Source organism: Lagenorhynchus albirostris, chromosome 7 (genome assembly GCF_949774975.1).
Source record: "Lagenorhynchus albirostris chromosome 7, mLagAlb1.1, whole genome shotgun sequence".
In the NCBI taxonomy this organism is placed as follows: Eukaryota; Metazoa; Chordata; class Mammalia; order Artiodactyla; family Delphinidae; genus Lagenorhynchus; species Lagenorhynchus albirostris.
Genome location: NC_083101.1, coordinates 55,867,297 through 55,880,751, shown reverse-complemented (window position 1 = coordinate 55,880,751; position 13,455 = coordinate 55,867,297). Strand labels below are relative to the sequence as shown.

At 42.5% G+C, this 13,455-nt stretch overlaps 1 protein-coding gene across 1 annotated transcript in view; it reads right to left on the bottom strand.

Annotated features, from left to right (window-relative positions):
• PDCD1LG2 (programmed cell death 1 ligand 2) overlaps positions 1–13,455 on the bottom strand; it is a 60,570-nt gene that overhangs the window by 2,651 nt on the left and 44,464 nt on the right. Inside the window, exons 5-6 of the mRNA XM_060153470.1 lie at positions 12,121–12,258; positions 7,476–7,525 (exon numbers count right to left, since the gene is read on the bottom strand). Of these exons, the coding sequence (XP_060009453.1) occupies positions 7,476–7,525; positions 12,121–12,258 (188 nt within the window). The remainder of the gene's footprint in view (positions 1–7,475; positions 7,526–12,120; positions 12,259–13,455) is intronic.

Sequence of the window (13,455 nt, the reverse complement as noted above, 5' to 3'; positions counted from 1 at the left end):
GATTGGCATCTGAAGTAGGGTGGGAGCAGTCTTGTGGGACTGAGCCCTTAACCTGTGGGATCTCATGCTATCGCCAGGTAGATAGTGTTAGAATTGAGTTAAATTGTAGGACACTCACATCGCCAGGTAGATAGTGTTAGAATTGAGTTAAATTGTAGGACACTCACCTGGTGAGGCAGAGAATTGCTTGGTGTGGGGAAAACCTCCACACATCTGGTGTCAGATGTGTTTGAGTGTGATAGTAGTGTGAGAGTAAAGGAGGAACATAGGAAGACGACTCAAACTTTTCCTACTCAGTATATATAGGTTTTCTTTCTAATATCTCCTTTTTAAAGGCTTATAAAAAAAGATTGGGAACCACTGGAGTAGGAAGGGGGAAAGGAGACACATCCATGGTGCCATGATGGAATGCCAAGGTTGTGGTCAGTTCTCAGGTGGAAGTTCTTAGGGGGAAGACAAGAGACTCAAGTAAAAAAACAAAATAAAACAAAATGTAGAGATTGGATCAATTACTAGAGGATATATAGAAAGCTGGCCTCTTTTATTTTAATTTTAACCAAACTATGGCAATGAGAACAGGGTTTTGAGTACCTCATCTCCAATACTTCATTGTAAGACTCTTGGATGACTCATGTGCTTAATTCATCCTTATAATTCTCACATGGCCTACCAGACACAGAGTCTTTCAAATAGCAGACACAGTACATGTTTTAGAGCGAATGAATGAATAAATAGTGTTATACTGGGGATCATAAGATCTTTTATTTATTTATTTTTTGTCATTATTTCATCAAGAAAGTCACTTAACATCCCTTAGCCCCAGTCTCACCATCTCTAAAGTGGAGAAGTCAGGCTACATGGTCTGGAAGCTCTAAGAAAGCATGGTTTGATGACTAGAATAACTCTTTTTTTTTTTTAAAGGAAGCATGATACATATCTATGGTATCAGAATCCACTCCTCAAGTTATACTGCTTGACAGCTTGGTTGCCTGCATAATAGCAAGAAGCCATGGGCCTGAACAGCATCACATGAGTAAAGTTAGCTGCAAGAAGAACTTCCACAAATGGAAAGGGCAAGAACAAGTCCCAAGACTTCATCTCCCGAGGTGATGCTGAGTAAGAATGTGAGGGCCCAGGATGGCTCCTGGAAAGCCTGGAACCTAACACTGTCCCCACAGGGGTAGTTTTGGGGGTGAGGCAGAGTTGGGGTGACAGAGAATGCGTGTGGGAGAGTGACAGCCCCGAACTGGCTGGGCCTAAGCACTTCCCGGTGGGCTCTGTCTTCAGACTTCATGAAGCTGAGGTAAGAGTGGGGGTGGCCTTAGGTCTCTTAGTACAGGAAAAGTACATCGAGGTGGGAGGAGGTGCAAAGCCTGGAAGAGCCTCTAGGTCAGGGGTCAGCAAACGTCTTCTGTAAAGGGCCAGATTATAAAAAATTTAAACTTTATGGGCTATACAGTCTCTGTTGCAATTATTCAACTCTGCCATCAGAAGCAGAGGAAGGGGTGTGAAATTTGGGGGAGGGTGACAATATGAAAACAATGAGCATGGTTAAGTTTCAATAAAAATTCAATAAAAATTTTGTTTATAAAAACAAGAGGGTATTTGACCCCTGGCTGTAGTTTACCTACCTTTTTTTTGTTAATACAAAAAAAGATAGGTAAACTAGGTAAAGAGGTAGGATAGTAGAGTGTTAACTGTGGTTGATTCTCATTAATAGGTGCCTACTAAAAGTACTACAGATGTTCTAGAAATCATGATAAGTTATTCTCTTTTGAGCTGGAAAACTCAACTAAAACAAGATGTTTTATTAGTGAGCCAAATTTGGTCCATATCAGTCACCTTCTTTAAATTTATCACAGAATAAACTAAAAGAAGTACTGACAAATGGACAATAAAACAAACACCAAATACCCAATACTTTCATTAACAGTAATATCTCACTTCATTGCATTGACTAAGTAGACATAAAATATGTACACTTGGAAGCGGTCAGAAAATAATGCTGTGACCATGTGCTTAAGAGTAGTACAGACTGTGTGTACAATGCAGAGGGAAAAAAAAGATGGGTGAGTTGGGGGAGAGAGTCTTACAGATTAAGAAAGGGAGTACAGTGTAGTGTATAGGCGTGGGCTCTAGACTGGGATACATGGGACCATTTACTGGGCCTTGTATTTACTAGCCATATGGCCTTGCACAAGTATCTCCTCATCTCTAAGATTGGAGATGGCGGGGGAAAGTATATACCTCATAGGGCTACCGTGAGGATTAAATGTTAGTACCTCTAAAGTGTTTAGAACAGTGGTCTGGCATTATAACAATAATAATGCTAATTATTATTCTATATTAAGATAGATCCTGCAAGAAGTTTGAATTTGGGTCAGCAAGAAGGAATGGGGAGGGCATTCCAGGCAGAAGATACAACATGAGCAAAGGCACAGAGGTAGGAATGAGCTTGGCATGGGAACAGGAGAGGGAGAAGGATGCCTTGAAAAGCCATGCAAAGGAGTTTAGATCTAGTCTAGAGACAGGAGACTGGCATGATGATGAAAACAGTGTAGGGGGAATTGGACCTCACAGAGTGTGCCGGCTCCACTCAAGGGGACTTTCCAAAGCTATCTGTACATTTTAAAATGTCTCACTGGGAGTTGGTAAGGAAACAAGATATTAGATAAGTCAAATCTATTTCATGTAATCTCTTCATTTTACTGAGAAGTAATTTCCAAAAACTGTAGTTTGATTTTATCAAGTAACATTTGACTACAAGTTTGTTTTTCTTTCCCCCTCTAGATCTACTCAGATATTCTTTATTTCAAAATACATAAAGTGGCAGAGTCTGATGTCACAGATGTTCTTTTGTTGCTGAAAGGTTGAGAGGCAGTGAGCTGAGAAAAAAATCCTGCTGAAATATGCAAAAAACCCTAAATAGTTAGTCTGCACGAAAATCTGGGGTGGCAGCTACATGGATGAACAGGTATTAGACAGAGCCCTGGTCATTTGGACAACTCCAATGACCAGAAAATAGATGGCCACATACTTCTATTTTTAAAGGCTCTGAGAGGTCTGATAACTTGACTTATTCCAGGCAAAATGTTCCCCTCAACTCCTGATGCCATGATGGTTAATTTTATATGTCAATTTGCCTAGACTAATGTGCCCAGTTTGGTGAAATGTTAGTCTACATGTTGCTGTGAAGGTGTTTTGTAGATGCGATTAACATTTACCGTCAACTGACTTCTTTTTTTTTAAGATTTTTTTGATGTAGACCAATTTTTTTTTTTTTTTGCGGTACGCGGGCCTCTCACGGTTGTGGCCTCTCCCGTTGCGGAGCACAGGCTCCGGACATGCAGGCTCAGCGGCCACAGCTCACGGGCCCAGCCGCTCCATGGCATGTGGGATCTTCCCGGACCGGGGCACGAACCCACATCCCCTGCATCGGCAGGCGGACTCTCAACCACTGTGCCACCAGGGAACCCCTGATGTGGACCATTTTTAAGGTCTTTATTGAATTTGTTGCAATATTGCTTCTGTTTTTATGTTTTGGGTTTTTTGGCCCTGAGGCATGTGGGACCTTAGCTCCCTGGGATCAAACCCACACCCCCTGCATTGGAAGACAAAGTCTTTAACCACTTGGACCGCCAGGGAAGTCCCTACCGTCCACTGACTTTAAATAAAGCAGATTACCTTCCATAATGTGGATGAGCCTCATTCAAACAGTTGAAGACCTTGAGAGCAACAACTGAGGTTTCTCAGAGAAGAAGGAATTCTGCCTCAATACTGTAATGTAGAAATCCTACCTGAGTCCCCAGCCTGCTGGCCTGACCTATAGATCTGGGACTCAACGTTGCACCTTCAGCTCTTACCTGAGTTCCCAGCCTGCCAGCCTGCCCTACAGATTTCATACTTTTTGGTCTCCTAGTGGTTCTGTGTTCTGTTTCTCTGGAGAAGCCTGAAGTACCCCTCACCCCCAACAACACGTACCAAGTTTTCTTGGCTGTCCAAACACTGGGCCCCAGACCTAGCCTCTTCCTATTTCTCAAATCAGTATCTCCATGTCTGGCTCCCTCTTCTTCCCAGGGGATATTATCCAAAGCATTAAATCCATTCTAAATAAAGAGTTAATAACTGATGAACAACTTTTTAGGGAGGAAATTAAAAGGCATCTACTGAAAATCTAACACATTGGTATTTGTCTTGACAAAACCATAAAACATTATGCTAAGTAAAAATGAGTAATTTGTTCCTTTAATACTTCATCACTAGTGATCATCAGTCAAGTTCTACATTTTATGCAGCTCTAAACATGATTACAAAGACTTGGATCAATCTGAAAATAACTCTGAATGCAACTGAAACATGTAGAACACAAAATAATGTCATGTATGTATGTACATGACAAAGATGAATGGAAATACAGATAAACGCATAATTGTTTTTTTTTTTTAATATATTGTCAAGGACCATGACTTTTCCCACCCCACACCCAAGGCAGACATTATTCATTCATCAATCACCACACTTTCCATCTAGAAATAGTCTCCCAAACCATCCTTATCTCTGCTCTAGGCATTCCCTGCACCTGACATGAGGCCTGTTTGCCCTTCTGGATTTGGTCCAACTTTCTCAATTGACAGTTGACAAAACTGAAGCACAGAGAGGGGCAGATCTTACCTAAGGTTGTGTAGCTAGCTCACAGAAAAACTTAAATCTAAATGTCTTGAATTTTAATTGTGACCTCTTTTTTTATAAAAATAAATATTTCAGGCATAAAATAAAGTATAGAGAATAATGTAATGAACATCTGTATAACCACTACCCAGTTTGAGGTTAAATTTGATGTTTATCACTTCCATACTATTTTTGTACTTTTATATCACATGACTGTTTCCCATAAACACTACTTAGGGGTTGTTTGCATGTGTGTTTTTTTTTTTTTTTTTTGCGGTACGCGGGCCTCTCACTGCTGTGGCCTCTCCCGTTGCGGAGCACAGGCTCCGGACGCGCAGGCTCAGCGGCCATGGCTCACGGGCCCAGCCGCTCCACAGAATGCGGGATCTTCCTGGACCGGGGCACGAACCCGTGTCCCCTGCATCGGCAGGCGGACTCTCAACCACTGTGCCACCAGGGAAGCCCTATTTGCATGTTTTTAAACTCTCTGTCATTGGTAATATGCTATCTGTATCTGTCTTTCCTCTCCAAATTATATTGTTCAGATTTATTCATCTCAAAAATACATCTAGTTTTGGTGCTTTCATTTTAATTACTGTCTAGTCTTCCTATTCATCTTTTCTCCTATTGATTCATATTTGATTATTTCTAATTTGTTGCTATTATAAGTAATAGTACCGTGTACATTCCTATGTGTGTCTTCTATGATGTATATCTATCTAAGTGGTCCTGACTTATTTACACTGTACCACATATTCTCAGGTAAGTGCCAAGGAGGGGTGAGGGAGAAAGAGGAGAAGCATCACTCTCTCACCTCCCTGACTCTCCCTTCCTCCAGGTTAAAAGGTAGAGACTGTGACTATATATAATTGTGGAGGGGCGGGGGGCCGGGCAGGGGGAGGAGGGAATTAGTCCCATTTCTTTAACTTGACTTTTGATCAAGATAGTTACTCTATTTTGAATTTCAGACACCATTAAAAGAGGGTTTGAAATTTTCCTGTTTATAAGGAGCTGTACTGGTTAAAAATGACTGTGATACACTGTTAATCCAAAGAAGTCACTTTATAACAGTGCAACATGCAGACCATGTGGCAGGCCATAGGATAGACATTTAGGTTGGCAGCAAGCCTTTGAGTGTTCAGTTCTCCAAATAGGTGTTTCTGCCTTCATTACTCAGATCCTACGCTCTTTCCTGACAATATTTTCTCTCTAGGAAAGAGCTTGAAAACTGGTCATTGACAGGCTCAATTAGCCTACGGGCACATTTTATTTAGTTTGTTTGGTATTTGAAATACTTTCAGCCAGCATTTAGTAATTAGGTTGTTTTTATATAAAAATATGGATTTCCATCTTCTCAGGCAATGTTAGGCTAGTGCTAAATTGACATGGAATATACTCTCCAATTTGTTGAAATCCCTCCCCCACTCCCTATCAGGTTATACTAGACAGTGTTTACTCATTTCATCTCCTGCCTGGCCCTAGTAGGCACCTGAGTTTATTACCTCTGTGTTCAGGACTTCCACTATGCTTTCTTCCTTATGCTGAGCCATTGAAGGAGTCGCTTATACACTCTGACCTCGTGAAATTCAGACAAATATTGGGCCTCTCCCATGGAAACTCACATGTAGGCCAAGCAGATCAATTTATAGGAATATAGGAGTTTTGTTTCTCAAGAAATGAATGTTTCTATCAGGCCTGCCAGTGTTGATCTGAAAGTTTTCTGAGTCAAGAAAATCTTGTTGCTGATTCAGAAAAGCTCAGGGTAACAGTCCGGCCTAAGCTGCAATTCTTTCCTGGTGCTGTGCCCAGGGATGCGTATACAGTCACAGGATGTAGTTTCAAGAATCGCTTTCAGGGAAGTGGTGGAGACAGGGAGGGTGCAGGAGCCTCTTTTCATTTCATTCTTTTAAGTTTCATTTTGTGCTTCTAAGCTGCCATGTCTGATGCATAAGCCAGACACAGACCCTGGTATCTGAAGGTTTTCTAGGGTTATTTTCACAATTGGTCCCTCTGGAATTTTGGGGATATATTCAACAGAATTTGAAAATGAACAGTTCTGAATATTCTGACTAGCCGATACATAGTAATTTAGAAATTTCTATGAATTGCCTATCATTATTTTGGTGACTCATAAACTTGTGTGTCACACCATGTGATCCCTAGATTTCAGGGAAAGGCAGCTTTCCCAAGAAAGCCAGAAATACCCATTTTACAATGAGACCCAGGCCTGTTGGTCCCCAACACACCACTTCCCCAGGGTCTAAGCTTTTCATCCAATGAGCCTGAATGATTTCAGCAATCCTACTTCTCCTAACCTCCAGATCACATCCTCTCTCTTCCACAAAGTCAAGCTCCATGCCTGTCAACCTCATGACATACTTCTACATCCCCAGCAATGCCCCTGACACACAGCCCCCAACAGTGTACTTAACAACTGTTGCAAAAACATCAGCTGTTGATTGTGCCACAGTAGAATATCTTCTCCTTACTGTTAAATTTAACCATGCATCTAATTTTGTGAGCCCAGATGTCCTGTGCCTTATTTTCTAGGGGTGCTTAGGAATACAGACAGACAAAAGGCTACAGAGTTGTTCTGTGGCTATACAAGACACCATCTTGTTCTCCAAGAAAGGTATGGAACAACACTGGGTTGCAAGAAAAACGGGCTAAAAATGCCACTTAACAGGAAGATTCTGCACGAGCCTAAACTATTCAGTTGCCCTTGGTGCATTAATAGAGGTTATTTCTTAATTCACGCTGGGAGAGGAAAGGGGGTGAAAAAGAAAAGAAAAATCATGATTACTTACAGCTCTGTCCACTTCCCTCCTTACCATGGTGACATATCTTTTTGTTGTGCCTGAAAAAGAAAAAATCCAGGGATGGGTTAAGATTAACGAGGAAATAGTTCTGTTTACAGGCTAAACAATGGCAGAACAAAAAGTAACTTCAAATAAATCCACATATAGAAGTCCAAATGTCCACCGTGGTTTGAGACCTCAGGCTGAATACGACGAAAAACCATACTCTTAGGAGAAAATTGTGAAGAAAGAAGGCCCCCACTTACTTCCCATTCTGTTTTCTGCCTCTGGCCCCCAGGTACTCAGAGGCTGAGGGGCTGCTAATTTGGGTATTCAGCCCAGGAAATGTCTCCGAAATTATCTCTCCCTGTTTTGCTTTAGTCCTGAATACCACTTCCTTCCTGTCTTCCCTAAACAGAGCAGATGGTCTGATCAATTAATTTACACTAAGGTATAAATGACATACTTGTTCAAAATAATCCCTGGGGCAGAAGCACAAGTTCACATGATGGGACGCTGCTGACCACTGTTTCCCTGGTTTCATCTCTTTCTCAACCGCTGATTTCACATGTTCCCTCCCACTCTGATTTTCTTCCAGGGCTTGATGCCCATGTCCTACAGTTGCCTGGGCTACTGAACTCAATCCATCCCTAATTCTGCTTTTGCTCTGTACATCAGATTCTTTGTAACTCCCTCATAACCATCCTGACCTTGGCCTGGACTTAGAGGGCTTCTATCCCACACGGCAATCTCCTCCAAGAGTGTTTGTATTTGAAAGGAGCCCAATGGTTAGCCTATAGAAATTGCCCTTGAATGTTGGAGATTGAGTGAATGCCTGAGGTCAGTGCTGCCATTCTCTGTGGTTCTCATGCAAGCATTAGCCAGCATATTTGGCCTTTGGTTTAAATCCCTGCAAAGTCCTGGCTCAGTCTTTTAGGGCAGTGCCACTCAAAATGTGGTCCATGGGCTGGTACCAGTGGGTGAACTGATTGTTAACAGTCTATGATGAGATAGATATAAAAATCAAGTATAAACATTTAGAAACTTTTATAGAAATTCTTTTAATATGTTTTGTTTTTTAATGATCATATTTATTGAAATATATATTTATTGAAATATCATATTATATTTATTGAATCCAGTAGAAATTGGAAATACTGCTCTATCCCACAGAGTAGCTACTAGCCACATGTGGCTATTGAACACCTACAATATGTGAGCACTTAAAATATGACCAGGGACTTGAATTTTTATTTAATTTAAATAACGACATATGGCTACATTGTACAGAGCAGGTTAGCATACATATCTGCACATGGGAGGTTAAATGTCTAAAATTTTGTTTAACGTCTATATATGCCAGGTAATGTTTTAGACACTGGACATATACTGATGAATAAGAGAAACACAGTCCCTGAACTCAGGAAATTTAAAGATTAGCAGATGAAGCAGAACTTAACATTGTTTTTGTAATAGAAGGCCAACTTCTTTTCTGGAACCCAGCAAGTCACCCTGTAGCCGTAAACTATTGAATGGTTCCTCTTAAGTGGAGATGGTAAACAGAACCCTGTATGGACTGTCAACAGCCTCCCTATACACCTTGGTGTGCAGAGCTGGTTGCTGAGACATAGGTGGGTAAATCTATTTAGGAGCCAAAGAGCCTTCTGGGTGGACCTGTTTATTTTACTCTGATAGATTTAGAAGTTTGGGACAGCAATGTCGCCAAGAGGAACTCAAGATAAGGCAGTTAGGACTGATGTCCCAGGCTCAATGCAAAGGCTGAGCGCAGAAGAGGCTGGCTGGGCACAGCTGCTGTTAAGGCAGGAAGCCCCTTCTGCCACACCAGTCCATGAGAATCTTGCTTTAGGAGAAATGACAGAACGTGTGAGGGGAGCCAGAAGAGTTGCCATCCTGCATCACTCTGGTCTGTGTGGGGATCTGGACTGGCAAGGGTACCTTTGTGTGGTGGACAGAGATACCCAGAGGGAACAGAGATGTTGCACGGCAGTAGAAACAGCTGCAGCTCAAAACCAGTGCCCTCTGGTGAACTGACCTAGCTCCCCAGTAGCCTTCCTGCCTGTTTTGAAGCAGCACTGACCCTGGGGGCTAAGCAAGCCTCCTGACAGTCTGTGGGAGGTGGGGAGGTACATACTGTAAGAGGGAGACACTGGACTTCTTGCTGAGGTAGGCAGGTGGGTACTTGAGGATTTGGAAAATTAAAAGGGATGCAATTCCATTTATAGCCCAAGCTATTAAAACAGGCCGTAAGTATGTAATGTGTGCTGAGTGCATTGAAAGAAGAAGTAGGTGCTATGGAAATATCTAACAAGGGGATTTGAAGTAATGGGTGTCGTGAGGGAGTAGAGTCAGGGGTGGGAGTAGAATCAGGGAAGGCTTGATAAAGTGACAGCTTAGCTAAGATTCAAAGGATGACTCCAACTCAGGTGGACAAAGAAAAGAAAGTATTTTAGAAAGAGTGAATATTATATGAGAAAACTCAGAATTGCAAGAATGAGATACCTCTGTGGACCAGACAATTCTGTACGGCTAGAGCTTGGAAAACGAGTGTACAAAGCCAAGATGTGAGTCATAGGACCAGGGATTTGTTGGGACTTCACCCAGCGAGCAGTGAGAAGCCATGGAAGAGGTGTGAGCAGAGAAGACATGGTAGATTTGAGAATATAAACGCCTGTTCTAGCTAAATTGAAAATAGACCACATTGGAGGCAGGAGTGGGTGCAGGGAGACAAGTAGGAGGGTTCTGCCCTAGACCAGGTTGAACCACAGTCGTGGCAGTAAGGTTGGATCAATAAGCTGGAAAATGTTGTTCTCATATTGCTTCCTGCATCAGATGGAAAAAACACCTCAAAGAAGTTGAGTGATTCGTACAAGATCATAGAACCAATATGTGGGAGCACCAGGTCCAGACCTAGCTTCTGTCACTGGTTTAAAGCTCTATCCAGAGTACCAGAACTTCTCAAGCTTCTTCTGTGACATGAGTTTGTCTACATGGCAGATGCATTTCCACACGTGTATCTGTTTACTCCCTTGCAAGAAAGCAGATCCCAAAGCACAAGAGTTAGAGAGGGGGGTTATTACATAGGCAACGGTGATTTCACTCTGGTTCATTAAAAACAGAAAAGGAATCATTTGAAAATGTATTCACTTACCTCTTATTAGTAACAAATCTCTCCCACTCCAGTTGGTGCCTGAGACTTGCACCCAGCTTGAAGCTACTGATAGCTTCACTTACTCTTGAGATTGGAATGGGGGATGAGGGGAGGATTTCTTTTTTCTGCTCTATCTTTAAGGAATGTTGCTCCATTTCATTTTCCCAAAGAGAGTAGGGACAGAAGACTCTGCTGCTCATTTCTGAGGTGACTAATGGGCTCTCAGGTCCCAGGTCTGGAACCTTGGTTATAAAGTTGTTTCTGAGAGGTACGTATGAGGGAGGTAATGAAAGAATGCAGAAGGTAAGATTCTGATGAGCTGCATCTGTCATGACTCTCTGAGGTCATAGATTTACAGAAGTGATTCTGTTTAGTCAAAGTTCTTTGGGGCAAGACCCTGTAATTCCTCCTTTATGGTGAATTGCCCTTCCCCTCCACTTCTATCCCCTCTCTTTCTCTCTCTCCCCACCCCATTTTTCCTCCTTTCCTCCCCCCCTTCTTCCCTTCTTCCTTCCTCCCCAACCCCCCTCTTTCTTTTAATAATAGTTCTTGGATGCTGGATTCCATAGTAGAGGGTTTTGTGGTTAATACCCAAGCTAATGCACACATAGGTCAAAGGAAAAATTATGACAATATTTCACGGCAGATGAGACTATAGAAGTTAGACTGTAGACATAGGATAACAATCACCTAAAAGCCCCCCAATTCTCAAATAGTGACCGTTCCAAATTCCTACTGAATTACTCCCAGACGCATTTTCCTTTTCTATAGTCCATGTTTAGATCTTGGGAGGAGCTCACTGGGTGCTGACAAAGGAATAGTTTTAGAAAGCACCAGATAGGCCTACAGGCATTCTGGCATGGGCTCAAAGGCCACAGGCATCCTCTGTCCCAGCTGTCACAATAGAATAGGAATGGGTTGGTGAGCATGTGACAGGGTGAGGAGGGAGCTGCTGAAAGACCTCAGGGTACCACCAATCATGTGCTTTCCCTACCCCCAGATGGCCTCATACTTTTTTCCTTTCCTTACCCAACCAGAAGATTCAGATTCTTGTGGGAAGGAGGAGGGCTCAGCCCAGCTCAGACCCAGAATGGAGAAAGGAGGAATGAGAACTAAAGGAATCCTCATAAAGGATCCTGGCATCCTCCCACGAGTGAACTCTGACCACATACTCCTCTGTATTGCGAAAATAACACTGATCTCACGAGGCTAATGACATTTTCTTGGCTCAAAGATCACAGCAAACAATTTCGGCCACAGAAACAAAATATTCCTTTAAAAATATTCAGTGTAAAGATTCCAGCTCACTGAAGACTGGAGCCATTTTTTTTCTGGGGGAAAAATCATCAGGAAAAGCCCAAAGCAATTCATAAGCCCTGCATGGACTGAATTTGAAGCTGGGCAGCTGTAGGCCAGTGAGGCCAAGCAGAGCCTCACACTGCAGATACCCAGTCCACTCAGTTACCATGAATGAAACTCACTTACCTTTTCCAGAATAAAACTTTTGGCAGAGCCGTTTTCTTAGGACTATCATTGTGGCTATGAACATTAAAGCAATGATGAAGGAGAGGATGAAAATATGAAGCAGTGAAGATGAACGGATCTCGGGGGATTCCAGATCACCTGGAGGAAAGAAAAGCACCAGAATCCCATTACATGTTAGCTTAGAGGTAAACCAACAAGTTGGCCAAATGACTGGGTTATAACCAACATGGCCAACTTGCACTGAGCATTTACTCCATGCCAGGTACTGTCCTATGAATGCTGTATGTATATGAATGCTGTATATATATGAATGCTGTATGTATATGAATGTTGTATGTATTAGCTCTTTTACTCCTCACAACCATCCTATGAGACAGGCTCTACTATGACCCTCATTTTACTGATGGAGGAAGTGAGGCACAGAGGCCTTTCCCAAAGTTATACAGTAAGTGACATAGCTGAGATATAATCCAGGCTGCCTGGTTCCAGATCCCATGCTTTTCATCATTCTGATACACCTATCATATTATGTCTTCCTTCCTTCTTTCTTTCTTCTTTTTCTTTCATTCCTTTCTTTCTTTCTTCCTTCCTTCCTTCTTTCTTTCTCCCTTCCTCCCTTCTTTCCTTCCTTCCTTCCTTTTTTCTTCTTTCTTTCCCTTCTTTCTCTCTCTCTCTCTCCTTCTCTCCTCCTTCATCATCTCTCTTTTCCCAGTAGGATAGTCCCTCAGCCCAAATATGTCTCCTCACTCCACTGGTAAGCACTCATGGTGCTTAGAATTTTTACCATCAGTTATTCAATCTCCAGGATTAACAGGATCCTTTTGAAAAAACTAGAATATCATACCTTAGCATGAATCACTACAACTAGCCCTTTTCCTTGTCTCAGCTAATCAAGGTCTGACAGTGAGGAAAAGATGAATTAGTAGAGAGGTGGAAGAGAAGAGTAATTTTGGAGGTTGGGGGAAAGACTTGTAAAGGAGAGCTCTGGTTAGAATGAGGGCCCCAGACTGACAAAGGGCAGGCCTGGAGGGGCGTCCACTGTAGGGAGATGGAAGGGTATCCAGGGTAAACTGTGCCCTTTCCAAAAGGCTGAATTTTGCCTCATGGAGTAACTCATAAAGAATAAACATAACAGGGAATTCCCTGGAGGCCCAGTGGTTAGGAGTGTGCGCTCTCACTGCTGAGGGCCCCAGGTTCAATCCCTGGTTGGGGAGCTAAAATCCCACAAGCTGTGCGGCGTGGCCAAAAGAGAAAAAAGAACATAACAGCCTGGTCCAGGAAAAACCTGGCAAAACTGCTCATGAGGAAGGGCTCAGTCCTGCCAACTGCCCTCCC